Here is a 20032-nt window from a genome sequence, read left to right on the forward strand (position 1 = left end):
CGATGAGCACTTGCTGTCTTGTTTCTTCTGTGTTGTTGTCTTGTTTTCACTTTTATGTTCGCACACAGTGAGACTGTGAGGCATTTCTATCTGTATGTGCCGAAATTGACAAGTTGAGTGGCCATGCAAGCAGCGCAGGGAGAGATGTCTGGAGATGATTGTAGCAGTCGTGTTCGTTCGTAAGCTACAAATGTGCATTTATGAAATGGCAGGCAACAAATAATGGTCCTTCATGCCGGCAGACATTTTATCCGTGCTTTCTCAAAGAAAGGGAGCGTCACAGCAGTGCAATGACAGACGTGACGCAGGAAACCATGGGATAACTTGTCCGGCTGTGCCACCGAACGTAAACTTTCCCCTTCGCTTCCAGACACTCTCCAGACACGGAAAGCATCTTCCTGAACAGACGTCATGTTTTTAAGGTGGTAACATTCATCAATGTGTGCAATAACTTCCTTTACGGGACACATCATCGCACTCACGAGGAGTTATACAACTCCGTCTAGGACAGCATACAGTGTCGCGCACCATACTTAACAGCAGAAATAGGTTGAAGTTGATGTATTTTTGTGTGATATTTTGTGTGGTTCTTCGTTTCCTGGTTGCTTCCTTCTCAGAGTTTTAAATTTATGTAATATCAACACTCGATACGTTATTCCGGCATTGGTGTAGTCGTAACTATCCCTGTCTCACGCCGCACGATACACACAACATGGGATTCCACGTGCAGTGGATGACTTGTTTATATAAAACGACGGACAGCGCTCTGGACCAATGAACTCACTCTATTGTAATTCCGTCACGTTCTCCATGGAAACCCGTAGTTTCCAGCCAATTGGGAAGCGAAGTCTGAAATGAGGTCGCGCGCCGTGCTCGCCGATTTGCTGGAGTCGCAGAGAGCCGGGAGGACCCGTTGACTACTGTGTCAGCCCGTCTGAGTCGGTCTCCCATTGAGGAATGCTGGATGTTTTAAGTATATGTTTCATTCACTGCTCGAGTTTTCTTTTACTCGACACCAAGGACGACAAGAGCAGCGATCTAAATTTTGGCAGCACAGGTTGGTTTCCTTCATTTGCACCTTTTCGTTGAAGTAAGAATGAATAATCGAGCTCAAAAAATAAGTTGCATAACGGAATTCGATGTGCGCATGCGCGGAAATCCAGATCGCTCTACTTATTGTACTTTTATAACATAAATATGCGTGTTTGAGGTTTTCTTTTCAGTCGTAGAGAAAGAAAATTGTCGGTTTTAGTGAAGTGGCCCCTCAGCGGCCAAGCGGGTGCTGTTATGTTGCGGGTTTTCAGCGATATCGTTACTTTTACATAACTGTGTCAGTGTACCGTGCAGTGGATTGCAGGTCAACGTGTGTGTGGATTTTGAATAGCAGGTCAATGGGAGTTAGAGGGGGGGAAGGGGTGTTTGTTCCCTTTACAAACTTGTTTTTACCACATTTTCTGTATTTTAACCTTTCTGTTGTGAAAGCTTGTCTACGTATGAAATGTGATAGACCTTTAGTTATTTTCCTTGACGTTTAAAGTGGTCTTATAGCCAATTTTTAATTCCCGTAGGTTGGGCCCAGAAAGCATTGGACACATTACACTGACTTATTTTCACATGTATTACCTGAGACAGTGGTTTCATTTAAGAAAACTGGGCAGATTATTGTCAAATGTAATTGCTCAGAAGTCGTTTTTCAAAATAAGTTTAATAATACCTTTATTTCTGTCTTACTACTGTTCATAGTCCTCTAAGAGGCCTACTGTGCACACACACATACACACATACAGAAGACTGCCCTGTACCTGTGATTATTAGGTCAGCATGTTAATCACATTACAATTACACAATATCCAATATGATCTGGATATCGACCTTTATCACAGCACAGGTGGATCTTGAGATGTTTTTGACAGCTAATCATGGCCAATGTGTCGCCTCCAAATGACCCCACAGAAAGCAGCTGGGAGTTTCCTGTAATACAAATGGTGACTTGATCACATTGCTCTAGATACAAAGAAAATCCTTCGTATTACCCCACTGTTACTTAGGTGCCATTCTGTGAGATGTTATTATTACAGTGGTACAGATATTGTCATGATTCATGGGGTATAAGGTAAATGTAATGATTAAGAGCATGTAGCATAGTGGCAGAGACTGTGATGTAACTCATTGAGATTGTAATGAAATACTGTAGTTGGACTGAACATGAAATGATTCAATTATACTTTTATAGTTACTTCAAGTAACATTATTAGCCAAATGCTTTGCCCTGTGATTAACTGGGTTATGGAAATGATGAGCAATGTTTTACATCCCATCTTCAGTCTATTCTTTAACTCTGTGGAATTTCTGTCTCACATTTCATTCAAGGGTTTCCTTCACTAGCACTGTGGTTGGATACAAGTGTAAGCATGTGGTTTTATGAAACAAGGCTACCACTGCTTTGTGCTGCACTCTAGCCAAATCCATGTGACTGGAGCAGCGTTGTATAATGCCTGAGATCTGTGCTAGTGTGCTGGGTGGATCAGCGCTCTAGCTGAAACAGGGCTGAGCAGGAAGCAGAGGGAGTTCAGCTTCATTCTGTTATTCTCTGTCAGTGACATGTCTCTGTGTGTGGATCTCAAAGAGTTTCGATGATCCGGGGAGAAAGTTGTAATTCAGCACTTGTCTAATTGTGGTCTGTTGAGTATTTCTCTTGGAGGAAGGGCTGTCCGGTAAGATCACATCTGTATTGCATGTCCTTTTAAACTTCTAGGGACTTTAAAAATGATTAAAAAATACAGGAAATTGGTCAGAGTTGCTTATGGGGATGTGTGGTTTGTGTTGTGTTACAGTTACAGACATGCCAATATTATGACATTCAAAGTGTTAATTCTGTTTATGACAGTACAGGATTTTTATGTGACAAACCACTTTATGCTACAGACCGTGATGTATATTGTGTTTGACAGTTGTTTCATTGTGTTAGCCTCCTTTTTGTAGCACTTATTGTTGCTGTCTGTAGCTGCTGCATACAGTTCACATTGTCTCAAGCAAAGAAACTGAGGAATAGTGAATAACTTGCTGGCTTATATATTGTGAATGTGATGTAGCACCGTACCATGAGCTTAAACATGCTAATCCTGGAGTTTTCAGTCTTTTTTTCTCTTTACTAAGGGAAATAATAAGCCTGTGACAGATTACAACCTGCAGTCAACCCAAACTTCCTCCTGATTGGCTGACACCATTCTAACTTGTTGACACTCCTTGCTCTCTCCTGATAGGTCATTTGCTGTAACCAATAGAAAGTCCCCTGTGCAGCTTCCCTTCCACCTCAGTTTAACTCCAAGCAGGTCATTTTCTAAGGTGGCAGTGGGTGTGTGGGTGGCTGGAAACTGCTGGGTTTTTGTAAATGTTTAAAGCTTGAAAACCCTTTCCCTAAAACTTAGAGAAGTTATGTAAAACTGCTTATATAAAGACTGAAGCATAGACAAGCTGCTGAATGTGCACTCTTACATAAATAGCTGCAACCAGATCTTGGATAGCAGAAAAACAGTGAAATATTCTGGGTTTGGCTACAGTATCCGCTGCCAGTATTTCCTATTATGGCTTTAACTGACATAAATAGCTCCGACTGCTGCTGTTCTGTGGTGTGGGTGTAGGATGAGGAGGAGGAGGCTGCAGAGCTGATGAAAACTGTTGCTTTTGTATTTTTATCACATTTATTTTAGACGACAAATAAGACTTTTATGCCCCTGAAAGCTTGTAAATAGTTTAATTTAGTTGGGGTTTGTCACAAACAAGTGAAATCCACTCTGTGTTAGTGTGAATGCTGGCACAAGTTGTCTGAGGTGACTTGTGTAATTATTGAACATGATGTTGTGATATAAGGCAAATGGTACTGAAGGGACAATGCACATCTTTTGTTGTTGATGGTTGATTCAGGGGCACTGCACTGTGTTACATAAGGCTATGTATATTTGATTTAGACTTGAGTGAGCATGGACAATGCATCCACACATGTGTTTATCATCTGTTTGTGTGGGACCAGTATCCTTGCTATAATTTGCCATTTTCTCTCCAGAGATTGGTTGTCAGTTTTTCCTCCTATCTGTTTACTAGTTGATTTGTGAAGGGCCAGGTCATTGGCTGTGGACAGAAGGAGGCAAGTTGAATGGTACAAATAATTTCAAAGCATTTTCTTCTCTCCAGACATGGGTTTTTGTTTGTGTTGTTTTTTTCAGTGCTTTCATCTGTGCAGACTCACCTTTCATGTGAAAAAGCTCTTTTGAAAAACTGAACTGGATCACACTGGTCTGGGGCTTATGTCTACCTGGAAAGGCCAAACGGCGGCCTATTTACTGTGCAGACCATTTGAAGGATGGATAGCAGAAGCCTTGGTGTGTGTGTGTGTGTGTGTGTGTGTGTGTGTGTGTGTGTGTGTGTGTGTGTGTGTGTGTGTGTGTGTGTGTGTGTGTGTGTGTGTGTGTGTGTGAACATCAACAAGCCCTGTGTGGCTGTGCCCTTTTGTTTATCATTGACTTTTAAACATGTTGAGATCCAAGGCTACACAGGCCGATCACATCAAAGTGCACTGCTGTACTTTGGATGGATGGTTGCTTCTAATCCACATTGATTGCTTCTTATTTTAGGACTGTGTTTCTATATTATTGATTTGCTGTCTATAGAGCTGCACTGTATTATAAAGGGTTTGTCTGAGTAATTTCATCTGTCTTTTATTTCCCTCTTTTAGACTGCATCCCCACTCCTGAGTGAGGCATCAACCCTATTCACATCCCACTGCCATGCACTTCAGGGCATTGCCATGTGGAAGGTAACCTAATTCCCCATCTTTAACTCCTTTGGTCCATCCCATGTCTGAGGACAGTGATCCAAAGCACTACCTGTACTCAACCCTGGACGGGTGCGAACGGAACCGTGAAAGGGTCGGCTTCCAGGCGGAGGAAGAGGGGCGCTCTCCCTGCAGCTCCATCAGCCAACTTCACTGCATGGCCAGCAGTTACAACGAGGGTTGCGGCGGGCAGGATGGGGTCGAAATGGAAGCCGACTTAGGATTGGCCTCCGAGGGGAGTGACAGCAGCCACGAGCACCCGGCCTCACCGGGCTCCCCACATGATGACAGGAAGCGCCCACGCCCACCCTTGCATGAGGATGTGGAGATGGGTGGCAGCGGCTCGAGTGGGAGTGGGACAGAATCCCATGGCAATGAGTCCCATGGCAATGAGTCCCATGGCAATGAGTCTGTGGGCAGCTCAAATGGCAATGGCAAGGATTCTGCTCTCTTGGAGTCTTCAGGGAGCAACAAGAGGTGAGAGTACATCAAATGCACTGAATTGTAGCAAATTAAATTTTTTCCCTCCACCATGGGGGAGTGGACCATCTAGGTCACGGAAGTATGGTTCGTAAAATGTAATAGAATTGCCATTTTCTCCCGTATGAGTAATTGCTGGCCTGAGTCATTGTTGGAGTCTAGCAGCGACCCTTTTGGACTGACGACAGAAGAGGGTATTTTACTTGTAATCATGAGACAGACAAAGAAACAATGACGCTGGCACAGTTTCATTTAGAAATGACTTGAATAGACCATCGCTGTCCAGGAACAGATTCTTCAGTTAAGCAGCTTCATGGTCTACATATAGTCAATTGTGTAGGTGTTATGAGATTAATCATATGGTGTGACACTCAAATAACACTTGTAGCTCCTACACTGCTAGCTCCCCGAAGATAATTATTACGTGACTTTGATAAGAATTGTGGGTTTCAGTTGTAATCCTAAAAAGCTGGGGGCTGATGTTTGTTGATTAACCATATGCAATTCAAAGATGCCAGTCTTTCATTAACACGCCCCCCTACGTCTGTCTATCATTTCCATCTCTGGGGGTCGCCTGTTACATAACCAAGCTCTCCACCTCCATTTCCAACAGTGAAGTAGAGAAAACACTGCAAACACCTCAACATGCAGTCCCCTACAATGCCACCACTAACTTGAGGCTCCAAGTCAAAGATAAATTCTGTGACCATTTAGTCACATTTTGCGACCATTTTTGTTGACAGAGCGACTTAATTTCATAACCGGGAGCACGAATGTGACTTGTAAATATGCGTTTTTTGCTTTTTGGAAATCGTCATAGTGCATCATGTGAAACACCAGGAGCCCATGCTAGTCACATTTTGATAAAACAGGCTGCCAAAGCAAAAAAAAGAAAAGAAAGAAAACAGCAATCATGTCATTATCACCACTTTCTCAGTAGACTACAATGGCGTTTGTTACTTTACCCATGAGGCCTGATCCACCCCATGGAGAGGAAGAGGGAGACACACCCCCTCCCTCGCGCACCCTCTCTCTCTCCCCCCCGGGAGTACAGTAAATCTAGACATTATTAAATGAATACTCTGCCAGAGCAAGCATTATTGACCAGATCTCTTTTATAATCAAGAGTTACTGTTTAACCAAATCACATGTCCTGATGTCACTGTGCAGAGGCAGTAACAGCAGCTGAACTCTCCCCAGGACAGAAAGAGCTGTGGTTTTTGTAATGTCTGGTTTTAGGATGTACTTTATTTACTTATTTATTTTATTACCAATGCATTTATTAGTAATATAGTTAAGATAAAAGAAAAAAATATCTGAATGTGTGACATTGCATGTCGACCTAAGTGCTGCTCTTAAATTTTGTGCTGATGTGCCTTCAATTTTCAGTAGGGAGCAGCAGCACTCCTAGTGTAAATACATTAGTCTGGGGCCCTGTGAGGAATGATGTGCTGAGGAATGTGATGACAGAATGAGTTCAGCATTTGAACAGACACCTGAGGAGCTTGAACTTGCTTCCCGTTTTGAGATTGTAAAGCATGACGTGGCCCGCCAGCTTCAGCTTTAGGGCTGCAAACTGCTGCCTGGTTGAAATGTAGTTACCTCTTCTTCTGAAAAGGCTGACACCGTAATGTTATACAAGACGATTGGTAGATGTTTTCTTTCTTGCTCTGTTTGATAGCTTTGGCAAATGCTACCATTTTAGCACACGGTGTGTTAAGAAGTTATTAAAAACAGGCACCAACTTTTGTTGCGGTTTCTTACTCTCATTAAAGGTGTGTTAACCTTTTACCGACAGGCAACTTTAGAGCAATAATATAAAACAAGATTCCACTAATCAGGAAAGTACTTTTCCAAGAGATTTTGATATTTATAGATGATCCTCTTTCGTGGCGCACTGCCAGGTCCTTGTCTTGATCTGTGCCATTGCTTGTTCCTCGTCAGCTGCTGTCCATGTTTGTGTAGACATACAGGGCACACTGATAATATGTTTGAGGCACACTCTAGTCCTTGACTCACTTACTATGTTTAATTGTACATTTTGTTTTGTCTCCTTTCTGTATCCCTCTAATCACGCGACATGTTGTTTGTTGTTGCAGCTCAAACTCTCACAGCCCCTCGCCGCCAAGCAGCTCCAATGCCTTCAGTCTGGTGAGCTCAGAGCAGGACAACCCCTCAACCAGCGGCTGCAGGTTTGTGCACATCTTACCTTTCAAAGTTCGGTTTGAATCGCAATGCAATGCTTTCCATTTGATGCACATTGAAAGTTTGACAGAAAATAAGCAAAGACATCAGAGCATTACTTATATATTCCCCCTTAGATGTTTCTATTTGCATGCAGCAGTAGAACGTTGTCACTCAATCCCCTCTTACCCTTTCCATTGGCCATTACATACTGGAAGCTCCCCCTTCCCATTCTGCCTTGCATGCTGGAAAGCCGTTCCTCTCAGAGTGTGACAGCATTGGTGACACCGTGTCATTTTTTTTGATGCACGTGTATCTGTCTCATGCGCACCCTGCAGCAGCGAACAGTCCGCCAAAGCTAAGACACAGAAGGAGCTCTTCAAGACCCTGAAGGAGCTGAAGATGCACCTGCCGTCGGAAAAGAGGAGCAAGGGCAAGTCCAGCACCCTCAACACGCTCAAATACGCGCTGCGATGTGTCAAGCAGGTGAAAGGTAAGACTCACATGCATGTTTTCCCGTTGACATTGACTATTGTGTTGGTGAATAAACTAACATGTTCTTAGATAACGAAAATATGAGATAAAGCTTGGTAGTATCTTCTTCACTGACCTCGTACTGTGTGTGACCTGTGTTCATCCGCCTTCTCTCTGCAGCCAATGAGGAATACTACCAGATGATGATGATTAATGACAGTCAGCCACCAGGGTTTGACGTGTCCTCCTACACCATTGAGGAAATCAACAGCATCACCTCTGAATACACCCTCAAAAACACTGTAAGCTCCTGCGATCTTCAACTCACAGCAATACTGTTTTGAACATCTTGAAATGGAAAAACACCTAATCGACCGATTTGTTTAAATCTTTTCCACGGCAGGATATTTTTGCTGTAGCCGTCTCGCTCATCACGGGGAAGATTGTTTACATCTCGGACCAAGCGGCGTCCATCTTGAACTGCAAGTGGGAAGTGTTCAACAATGCCAAGTTTGTGGAGTTCCTGACGCCTCAGGACGTCAGCGTGTTCTACAGCTTCACCACGCCTTACCGCCTGCCCTCATGGAGCATGTGCACTGGAGCAGGTACCAGCTGTCTCTTAACTCAAACTCTATGTGGAAATATGTCTTCGGTCCAACTGTGTCCAAATTTGAATCCCACTCAAATTAACATCATTTGTGTGTGATTTCCATCGCACACAAAGGGCACGTTGAAACCCCACACGAAGCATGACCCTAACCACCTGCACACACACGAGCATCTATTTCCTTCACTTGACCCACCCCCACACACACATGCTCATACACACATAGCACGTATTTCATTAACAAGCTCAATCACCCATTAATGAATGCATGCCTCCTCACACTCCTTCCACACATTTGCTGAAGACATCATGTAGGTGCAGTCAGAGGCTCAGAGTTACTGGTTTATTAGGCGCACCTGCATAAATCATAATGCAAACCACTACAGAAGCAATAAGTTCCACTTTTTATGGCTTCAAATCTTTTACTGGATTGCCTTATATTGATTGATGTTTGTCACATTCTCTCCCGTGCAGCTGTGTTTAATGATGTAATCGTTCAGTTTTGGAGCTGGTTGCAGCCGTCCACTCTTCCTATAATGCTATTTTTGGTTTTCAATTCACTTTCGAAACTGAGGTTGATTCTTAGTCTCGCTTAAACAGCTTGTGGTCACTTGGGGATTTGGGAGCTGTTCTGCTGGGATTGTTGGGTAATTCAAGCTGTTAAAGCCATGGCTGAGTAGCTGTATTTTTTACATAAGACTCCCAGACTGCTCTGAATCTTCAAACTTCAGTTGCATAATTGTCGGAAACTCTCACAATGCCTTCCTTGATCTTGACCTCTTCCATTTTTGGAAGAGAGACCAGACTTCTCAGGTCCTGTTAGCAGAGGGTTGAATATATATTACTAACAGATGGGTCATTTGGAAGCAGTCAGTCTGATGCATTTAGTGATCCATTCTTTCCACCCTCTGCCTGTCTCTTATTCAGAGTCGTCTCCCACGGAGTGCATGCAGGAGAAATCCTTCTTTTGCCGCATCAGGTGAGTGACAGTGGCCGGCAGCTTCTCTGACCCATAGTTTCCTGCTCAAACAAGCTCTGAGTCAACACAGAGTTGATAAGCAAGAGAGAGGGCGACTGAGAGGAGGGAGGAAGTCAGCAGCTGTGAGCTTTTAAGCTGTTTCTCCATCTAGTGGCCAGATTGGGTGTTACAGCTACAGTTTCGGATAAAAGGTGAAAATGTACTGGGATCATGTTATGATGTGGAAATAACTTTCAGGAAATAAATGCAGGATGATTATTACTACCCCAAAATCAAACCTTTACAGCAAGAAAAATAAAAATAGCATTTTATCTAAATGTATGTCATTAATGAAAAGCAGGAGGGTTTAAACCAGTTCCACTTTCTTTAGCCTTCATTGCATTATTACATATTAGGTCATTATTACATTCATACATTTAAATCAGGTACGAGTTTCAGGAGCTGATGTGTCAGACCGTTAGGTCTTACTTAATAATCACTCCAGTGTACTGTGACTTATTAGATCAGAGTAATTATGATAGACATCAAATGTGAGCTGACTCTATTCAGAATGATAAAGCTAAATCTTGATGTCATACTATGACACTGTGAAACAGGATTGTAATAGTGTGTGTGTGTGTGTGTGTGTGTGTGTGTGTGTGTGTGTGTGTGTGTGTGTGTGCGTGCGTGCGTGCGTGCGTGCGTGCGTGCGTGCGTGTTGCAGTGGTAATAAGGAGCGAGAAGGGGATCTCCAGTACTACCCTTTCCGTATGACTCCTTACCTGATGAAAGTCCAGGATGCTGAGGCGGCTGAAGAACAGTTCTGCTGCCTCCTGCTGGCTGAGAGGGTGCACTCCGGATATGAAGGTGAGGCCTGCGACCTCATTCTCAGGCGTTCAGAGACATTTGTAATGTTTGTTTTACTACATTGCCTCACTGAAACATAACACGCACACACTTTCTGGGTGTATATAGATAAAATAGAAACATGGTACTGTACATGTTAAATGATCACTGTTTGCTTGTTTGTCTTACTGTCCAATTCATTATTTTTTTTAAATTCTTCTCTCTCCACAGCACCCAGAATCCCTCCTGACAAGCGTATCTTCACCACCACACACACCCCTAACTGTGTATTCCAGGATGTGGATGAGAGGTGAGTGGACTGTGCCCCCACCCCTGCAGGACTCCGCCTATTGCGCTCATGTGTTATTAATGTCTTTAACACGTTGTTGTTTCTCCATCAGGGCTGTTCCTCTCTTGGGTTACCTCCCTCAGGACCTGATCGGGACCCCTGTGCTACTTAATCTGCACCCAAGTGACCGACCCTTGATGCTTGCTGTGCATCGCAAAAGTAATAATCCCTTTTATTCACTTGTTTCCCCAATCAACACGGTGTCAGTGCAGTCCATTCATGTTGCTCAGCTGTCTCTCACACACACTCTACCCTCCTTTGCGAACAGTTTTGCAGTGTGCAGGTCAGCCGTTCGATCACTCCTCGATCCGTTTCTGTGCAAGAAATGGCGAGTACATCACCATCGACACCAGCTGGTCCAGCTTTGTCAACCCCTGGAGCCGCAAGGTCTCCTTTGTCATTGGCAGGCACAAAGTCCGCATGTGAGTATACCTAATTTGTTGTTTTAGTTTAGGTTTTCTTCCCACCAGTAGCGATAAGTTGGGATGTATATCACTTTGAACATGCTAGATGACAGTGGTGTGTGTGCTTTTCAGGGGTCCTGTGAATGAAGATGTTTTTGCAGCACCCGCTTTCCATGGAGGCAAGATCATGGACTCAGACATCCAGGAAATCAGTGAACAGATCCACAGGCTGCTACTCCAAGTATGCACACACACATATGTCTTTTTGGATTTCATGGGAACTTGAAATAACACATTTTCATATACTCATCTGTCAGTTTCTGTAACAACTTTCTCTCTCCTCAGCCAATCCACAACATGGGCTCTAGCGGTTATGGAAGCCATGGCAGCAATGGTTCCCATGAGCAGCAGGTGAGCATCAGCTCATCCAGTGAGAGCAATGGAAATGTCACTACAGGGAATACAGCAGAAGAGACGGGCAAGGCCAAGCCTCCCAGGACGTTCCAGGAGATTTGTAAAGGGGTCCACATGCTGAAGAACCAGGACTCCCAGGTCAGCCTGCGCTCCCCGTCCCCCGCATCATCGCCATTCAAGCCTGAGCAGAAGAAGACCACTGACAGTGAGTTTAGATTAATATCACCAAACAAACACCATTCTGTGGCTGCTTTGACCCAAAGCTCATCACAGGGAATGACTTAGTCAACATCAATATGTCTAAAAAGTTGTCCATCAAAAACATTTCGATCATTTTCTCATCTCTTGCCCTCCAGCAGCAGCTCAAGCTCAGAAGAGTCCAGTAGTGCGTCTGAAGGACTCAGCGCCCCATCTGCAGGTCAGAGACAGTACTGCAGCCAGCATGGAGGACTTCCCCTGCAAAGACCAAACTGTCCACTCTTACCAGCAGATCAGCTGCCTCGACAGTGTCATCAGGTAAGGTTTGTGTTGAGTGATGACAGGGTTAGGCGATATGGCCTGTATGTGTGCTTATATAATGACAGTGATTGTTCTCTAAACTCAACGAAGAAATGATTTAAATGATGATGGTAAATCACTTTCTTTTTCCCAGGTACCTTGAGAGTTGTAACATCCCCATCACAGTGAAGAGGAAGTACCAGTTCTCCTCTAACACCACCTCCTCCAACTCAGACGATGACAAGAAGGGCTCAGAGGATGGCATGCAAGTGCCTCAAGGTACAAACCCAGGCATGTACACATCATGCATCTTTGCGCACATAGACATCTCACACACACTATTTAGAGTATTAGATTCACTGTTTTGATACTTCACTTGGTTTCACCCGCTTTACTCTTTTAATTAGGCTGTAATCATCTATGGCTTGCAGCTAACAGAGGATTTCTCTCTCCCCATCCAGACCCTTTGATGCTTGATGCCCAGCCAGGCCTGTCAAACATGAAAGCACCAAAGAAGCCAGCAGCTGCTGTGGTGGGGGGGCCCTTGGCACCCCTCACCCTGTCCAGTAAGGCTGAGAGTGTGGTGTCCATCACCTCACAGTGCAGCTACAGCAGCACCATCGTCCATGTGGGAGACAAAAAACCCCAGCCAGAGTCTGGTGAGTGTTGGTGTCCGGTTGTTTAATAAAGGAAATGTTGAAGACTTAGGTGCAGAAAGATAACTGGAAAGTCTTATGGTGTGTATTCATCCAACTGTTTGACTGATGATTATGGTCGGATTTCCTTCTATAGAGATTATTGAGGACGTGGCAGAGAGCCCCGCACCCCCAGCTCTGCCTGTCAGCGTGGTTTCTCCACCCAGCCAGGAGAAGGAGGCCTACAAGCGCCTGGGACTGACCAAACAGGTGCTGGCTGCACACACCCAGAAAGAAGAGCAGGCCTTCCTCACCCGCTGCCGAGATGTCCACAATGCCAGGTCGTTCCAGAGGGACTGTTCCACATATTTGCACAAGCAGAGAGGGCCGGCCAATGCTGAAGGTACACCACGAGACTTAAATGGTTAATTTGCTTTTACTTTTATTTGTGGCTGTTACATCAAAATATATCTGATGTAATGTCCTAATTGAAGGTTTCACACAGTACCTGGTTCTATACTTGGATATTCTTTACTGCAAATGCACTGCATATAATTCAGTGATCATTTCAAAATAATCCTAGCCGGGCTAGTTCCTAACTCTTTGCTGTTGAGCCAAGCTTTCAGTTCACAAACGGCTGTAACCCTTTTTGCCACACCTGAAAAACAAACCTCTTACGTCTCCGTATGTCATCTCAGAATCATCTGGTCTGCGAGGAGCAGCCAAACAGGGCACCACCAGGCCTGAGACCACTGCCAAAAAGGGCACCCGCAACAGGAAGTCCAAGAAGCCGCGGAAGAAGCATCCTGATTCGTCAGACAGCGCTGTGTTAAACCGCAAACCCCGGCCCCCTCTCCAGGGTCTCAACCAAACCTCGTGGTCCCCATCAGAAGCATCTCAATCTGCTTTTAATGTCTCCTACCCAGCCATGGTGCCTGCATACCCACTCTACCCCACTGCGCCTCCGGCCCCGGCTCAGGCCCCCGTCCCTGACCCCTCCCTTTCCACAGGCTTTGGAGATGGTCAGAGTACCCAAGCCCCAACTTCTGCCACACCATTTTCTGCACCCATTGTTACACCTGTGGTGGCTCTGGTGCTGCCCAATTACCTCTTCTCCCAGATGGGGCAGTTAGGCCAGATAGGGCAGCTGGGGGCTGCTCCTAGACTAAGGTTTTTTCCTGAGCAGACCCAGACACAACCTGCATACACTACACAGCAGCCCTTTCAGCCCCCACAGCCGGCTTACACCATGCAAACACAGCCCCCCTACACCAGCCAACAGCCGTTTCCCGTGCAGACTGCCTTTAGCCCTCAGCAGCCATTCCAAACGACTCAGACCCCCTACACTGCCCAGCAGCCTTTCCAGGCCCCTCAGACGGCCTTCACTGCCCAGCAGCCTTTCCAGGCCCCCCAGACAGCATACACCACCCAGCAGCCTTTCCAGGCCCCTCAGACAGCCTTCACTGCCCAGCAACCTTTCCAGGCCCCTCAGACAGCCTACACTGCTCAGCAGCCCTTCGCTGCCCAGCCTTCTTTCCCAGTGCAGACTCAGTTTGTGGCCCAAGCCCCATATCCAGCTCAGCCCTTCTCTTACAGTCTAGCCTCGGAGCCCCCCAAAGTCCTGGCCCGAGAGGGGGCAGCATCACGCTCCTCCACCCCAGCCTCTGGAGCAAGGGAGCCCACCACGTCACCACCGCTGTTTGAGTCACGGTGCAGCTCACCCCTGCAGCTCAATCTGCTGAGCATGGAGGAGGGACAGCGCTCAGTGGAACGGCAGGACAGCACAGCGCCCTCTGCAGGAGGAAACATCAGTACAGCAGCAGACAAGAACAGAGGCACAGTAAAGAGTGAAAACGTCCAACAGGTGAGGGACAGGGTCAACAGGGTGATAGAGAGAGACAGTATCTGTCTTATAAAGACATATACATACCAACACATAAAGCCTGTCAGTTCCTCACTGAAGTGTGAGGGTTTATTTCTTATGGTTTGCTGCCTTGTGTCTCAGGTGGACTCTCCAGGAGATGGGGCTCACAGCGATGGTAACTCCTCCTCCTGCGACTTGCTGGACATGCTGCTGCAGGAGCAGGAAGACTCCCACTCTGGCACTGGATCAGCCACCTCTGGCTCCATGGGCTCGGGATTGGGCTCAGGATCAGGCTCTGGATCTGGCTCAGGATCGGGCTCAGGCTGTGGTCGATCAGCAAGTGGAGCTTCTGGTAGTGGAACAGGTCAGTAGAAGAACACTCAGGCTTGACAAGAGCATTTCTACCCACTGGGTAAACGTAACTTTTATTCATGCTACTTTATGATATTGATAGTTTCTGATTGGTTGGTATGTAAATTTGCCATTTCATGTTAAAAAACACATATGTGTCTATTTTCCTGTCTCTCCAAAATTGTATACAGGGAGCAGGAACACAAGTAAATATTTTGGCAGTGTTGACTCCCTGGAACAAGACCCCAAGGCCAAAGCCAAAGCCAAGATGAGAGGCGCAGGAGGCTCTGAAGGCAGCCAGCTGCAGTCCAAAGTCTCAACACACGGAGACGGGGACCATTTTATCAAATATGTTCTCCAGGAGCCCCTCTGGCTGCTGATGGCCAATGCTGACGACAAGGTCATGATGACATATCAAATGCCATCCAGGTAAGACCCTGGAGGAGAGATTGTGACAGAATTTCAAACAAATGCCAAGTATAAATCTTATTTAGATGTTATCAGTTTATTTTACATTAGAGACCTGTCTTTTATGCTGTGATTGTGTCAGATTTGTGTGGATTATATGTATCAACCTGTTTGTAAACTGTAATGTGTGTGTTTTCTGATTCTTAGGGACATTCAGAAGGTTCTGCGAGAAGACAAGGAGAGGCTGAAAGAGATGCAGAAGAGCCAGCCTCACTTCTCCTCAGACCAGCGACGAGAGCTCGTGGAGGAACACCCTTGGATGAGGAGGGGAGGCCTACCTGCTGCTATCAATGTGAAGGTCAGGACCACACACTCTCAGAAATCACTTTGCAGCAGCATAGATTCTTTCCACGTTAACATAAAGCAGCAACACACACACATATAGACCAGCGAGAAGCAAAACAGTCTTCTGTATCGCAACAAAGCTAATGCTAGCTGAGCTGATGCACAAATGAAACTCTGAAATAAAGATCATGGTGTTGACATCAGTTGGAGGATAAGATGAAAACCACCATACAAAATAGTCAAATGGAATTATATCTAATATGAGCTTTGTGTTTGTGTTTAGGAGTGTGTGTACTGTGAGGATTCAGCCGCAGCCCCCATCGAGGAGGACCTGCCAGACATTGATATGAACGAGCTGGGTGAGGACCTGAACCAAGAGAGTCGGAATACCCAGAGCCAATCAGAGTCTCAGCCTCAGCCAGACACTGGCTCCTGAACAAACACGCGGCCAGCAGGGGGACACATTTGACAAGCCATGGACCCTGATGATGCACCCACACACAAACACAACATGGACGAGGGACAAATACACACAACATGAACTCAAGCAAACCTCTGTGTTGCCATTGTGGTGAATATGAGAATGTGTGCCGCTCGTATGTTCATGTGTGTTGTGCAAAGGACTGCTGCTGAAGTTAAGTTCTTATGGGGCCCACACGGGGGGCAGTAATGCTTTATGAGGGTCTTTGTGTACATGACTCTCATGTAGTTCTTTTGCCAGCTCACTGAAATGATCTGGACCCAGCCTGTGTAGTGGGTGACCTTTGGCCTCCCAGATATATATATATATATTTTTATTTAATTATTTCCCATCAGAGGCAGAGCTTTACAGCAACATGAGCAGGTATTATTCTAAAAAAAGACAAAATGTAATAGTTTATGGACATCTTATAAATATAGTAGATTTAAAAAATCTCTATATATTGACAAAATAATTGTCATTCAACAATTTAGAGATGTTATCAACGAAGAGCCCAGCATGCTCTTTAAATCTTTGTGTTTTCTTAATTTGCCACATGGTCCCACTGAAGTCTTTCAAACCCCAGGATTTCCTTTATTTCCCCAGAGGAAGATGTCAAATTGTTGTGGTGCTTATTGGATGATGTAGTCCCAGTCAAAAGGCAGGGGGGCTCCCACTTTTCAGGGGCCTGAGCATTTGCAGTATCCAGGCACACAGCAGCGAAAGAGCCTGAGTCGACAGCCAACACGAGGCCGAGTACAACATTTCAGAACAATGACAATCTGATATATGGGGCAAGATATTCCCTGAATCAAATATCTTATTTATTTTCTCCCATATATTATATCTAGAATAGGTTTTTTAAGCCAAAGTGAAATCTATTCAGCTAAACGTCAGTGCTATATATGAAGATTTTACAGGCGTTGACGGTGAGCTCCACAGTATATTTAGAGTCAGTTTACTCTGAGATCTAAGATCTGGAGCCAGTTCATTGCTTAGCCTCAAAGAGTTGTAGGCCGACCTGCAAACAGCACAGGTGCTATGAAGAAGCGGGGAACATCACAGATAATGCTGCTGAAATATTTTTTCTTCTAGAAAACAGTCAACGTCCGAAAATCCACGCATGAAAAGAAGAGGTCTAAAGAAGGGCGGTTATACAGACTAAATCCTTGGGATGAGCACTTCCTTTTCACCTCCGATTTGTACCTGATATGACACATTTTGTTTTCTTCTTTTAAAAGAAAAGTATGTCCATGTACAACGCAGAATATTACCAAAACTGTTGTGTAATATTCATTTTAGACTCTACAAAATGCAGTTTTTAGAACAAGCCAGGGCTGTTTTAGGAATTTATATATTAAGAAAAATGATTTGTCTCCACTTGCACCCTTTTCAGAGACATTTCATTTGCTCATTTTCTATTTTTATGGATTACAAAATATAAATGTATACTGCTTTACCTCACCAAGAAACTTTTTTTTTTTTTACAATACTGGCATATTTCATGCTCCACCATAAAGTCTCTGCAGATGTGTGTGTGTGTGCAGCAGTTCAGATCCCTTTGTAATTTAAAAGCTTTTGGTCAGAGTGTTGTGTGATACCTTGTTCTTATCAGAGGTCGATACTAAGCATCAGCACTGAAATGTACTGTAGATTATGGTGGGCAAACAGCATTACAATTGTAGCAAATAAGGGGACCGTGTTGCCTGAGTGACCTTCCATGGAACCCCAGGTTACGCAGGAAATGGCGACATGCGTGCATTAGCAACCATGCAAGCCCCTCATCGTCTCACATGAAGTGTTAAGGAAACTGTGATCCAGCCAAGACGTCGAGGTAATCAGTAGGAGAACTGGGAACAACTCTGGTGCTACAGCAGAGAAACTGCTGGGCTTGTGAATGTAACACAGACTGGACCAAGAGCATCTCACTGGCTTTGTTGTCATGATTTTCTTTCAGTTTGTTTGTGTTTTGTTTTGTTCTGTTTTTTTTTTTTTTTTGCTCACTTGTCAGAACTTTTCTATTTTTCTATTTTTTCTCTTGTGTATTGTATTTGTCTGACAAAAGTATGAGCTTTGAGTGTCGCCGGGGACGGATCCTACCTCTACTAAATCCCAGGTCGTGTTACTGTAAGCAGGATGCAGAATGTCTGCACGTGTGGGCAAAGCACAAAGGACAGAATGGTCAGATACTTCAGTGATTCCGATAAGAAACGAGCAGAGGTTTATGGATTCCTCCTGTCTGCTTTCTGTCTCTATGAATGAATGAATGCGCGGGGAGGACAGGCGCCTGTCACCACCTTTAAAACTACAGTCTGTCTCTGTCCGTTGTCTCTTTTCTGTGCAGAATATCTTGAGGGGCCGTTCCAACACTCACCTGTGTGTAAACCATTAAGGAAGCAAGAATGTTGTTCATTCATTTGGAAACTGAAATGTGAAAATGAGCTGCTCTGAATGCTGGAGAGTAAGCCGGAGAATGATGCTGCACTTGTGTTTAAGCCTTACCTTTCTTATCGAGCAAAACCATTTCTAAATGACTTACACTCTGGTGGGTTGTTGGAAGCCCCCTGACATGTAAATGCATACACGGTACTGGCACATGATGCTGTGCGCGGTCATGTAAATTTGTTTCATTGCCACTGTGTGAGTCTGTATTATGTTTAACTAGCACGGCTCAGTGTATTTTTGTAGGTGAGAAGATGTGTTTGAGACATGGAAACAATGTTGTAATAAAACTACAGAAATCTAAGCTGTGTGGCTCAGGTGAGTTGTTTTCCTGCTCACTGCTCAGCGTTTTAGGGCTGGACACTGATGGCTGGAAGAAGACAGAAACAGTGATGTTTACACTAATCAATCACATGCATGCAGGCAAGCACAGCATATTAGTTAGCTCAGCTAGGCTAGCTTCACTACATTATTCCGCTTGCTTTGCTATGTCTTTTGCTAACATGCTTGGCTATGTCTACATTATTGGATGGTAAGAGTGAGCATCTGATGACCTTGTAGACTAATCGCAACTTCATATATGAAATATAACCTTTCTTTTGTAATATATGTGTGGAAAAGTTAAAGACACCTGGTCTATGAAATGTCCCAGAATACGAGGTGACATGTTTAGGTGTCTTTTTTCTCAGTCTAACAGCTGAAACAGAATTATTTTATCATAATGTAGACCAAGATGAAACAGCAAATTCTCACATTTGAGAACCTGGAACCATGTACTGTTTTGCCATTTTCTGCTTGAAAAATCTGTTTTCTTTCAATCAGTTATTCATCACAGCTCTATAGAAAAGCAGATGGCATGAAGCTGCTTATCAGGCCAGTTGGGCCAGCTAGGGTTTGTTTTGATCAGCTGTAGATACAATGTCTGATTAGGCAGCCAAATGACAGCTCAAAACATAATGTGCATCCACAGGAACAGGACAGGGAGGAAGGAAGAGGAATTCTTTTTCAGATTTCACCACACTGACAAATATGAGAGGATTAGTAAAGGCAAATCAACTCATGCTATACTTTATAATGTAGTGGAGCCTTGAATTATGTATAGAACAGGTTTCCCTTTAACTGGTGCACATTTTGTCACTCAGAAAAATGATTTTGTTGATGAATCTATCATCTTAGATCTATGCTGTTCTAAAGTGCGTTGTGTCTTGCATACATAAAAGCTGCTGCTGCTGCTGCTGCCCAATAGGAAGTGATGGTTCTCTCACAGTCAAAGACAGTTGCGATGGGATGGCGGGGTTCCCCCGGGGATCTGTTTCAGCACCATATGTTCGCCTCTGCCGTTGAATCGCTCTCACGCCAACTGTTGCGCTGCACTGACCTTTAACCTCAGAATTCATATGCACGCTCACAAACCCACAGCTGATGCATTTAGACCTCTGTCCTGATTTTTTTTTCACCTTTTTTCCCATTAAATCTAAATCT

General features: G+C 44.6%; 1 protein-coding gene across 1 annotated transcript; it reads left to right on the forward strand.

Annotated features, from left to right (window-relative positions):
* The first annotated feature begins 902 nt into the window (after positions 1-902).
* Positions 903-18854, forward strand: LOC139336013 (period circadian protein homolog 2-like). Its single transcript, XM_070969850.1, has 22 exons — positions 903-1057; positions 4733-5308; positions 7411-7503; positions 7834-7988; positions 8150-8271; positions 8373-8574; positions 9504-9555; positions 10259-10401; positions 10612-10690; positions 10782-10888; positions 10998-11151; positions 11266-11374; positions 11479-11752; positions 11904-12063; positions 12200-12324; positions 12507-12704; positions 12838-13083; positions 13379-14544; positions 14686-14908; positions 15087-15324; positions 15511-15661; positions 15932-18854. The coding sequence occupies exons 2-22, from the start codon at positions 4854-4856 to the stop codon at positions 16082-16084; spliced, it is 4605 nt and encodes a 1534-aa protein (XP_070825951.1). The 5' UTR covers positions 903-1057; positions 4733-4853; the 3' UTR covers positions 16085-18854.
* Positions 18855-20032: the final 1178 nt, after the last annotated feature.

This window comes from Chaetodon trifascialis, chromosome 9 (assembly GCF_039877785.1).
Source record: "Chaetodon trifascialis isolate fChaTrf1 chromosome 9, fChaTrf1.hap1, whole genome shotgun sequence".
In the NCBI taxonomy this organism is placed as follows: domain Eukaryota; kingdom Metazoa; phylum Chordata; class Actinopteri; order Chaetodontiformes; family Chaetodontidae; genus Chaetodon; species Chaetodon trifascialis.

Coding starts and splice junctions, on each gene's coding strand:
- LOC139336013 (XM_070969850.1), top strand. CDS start 4,854: ATGTCTGAGGACAGTGATCCAAAGCACTACCTGTACTCAACCCTGGAC. Junction 10,402..10,611: donor GGTGCACTCCGGATATGAAG/GTGAGGCCTGCG, acceptor CTCTCTCCACAG/CACCCAGAATCCCTCCTGAC. Junction 11,753..11,903: donor GCAGAAGAAGACCACTGACA/GTGAGTTTAGAT, acceptor CTTGCCCTCCAG/CAGCAGCTCAAGCTCAGAAG.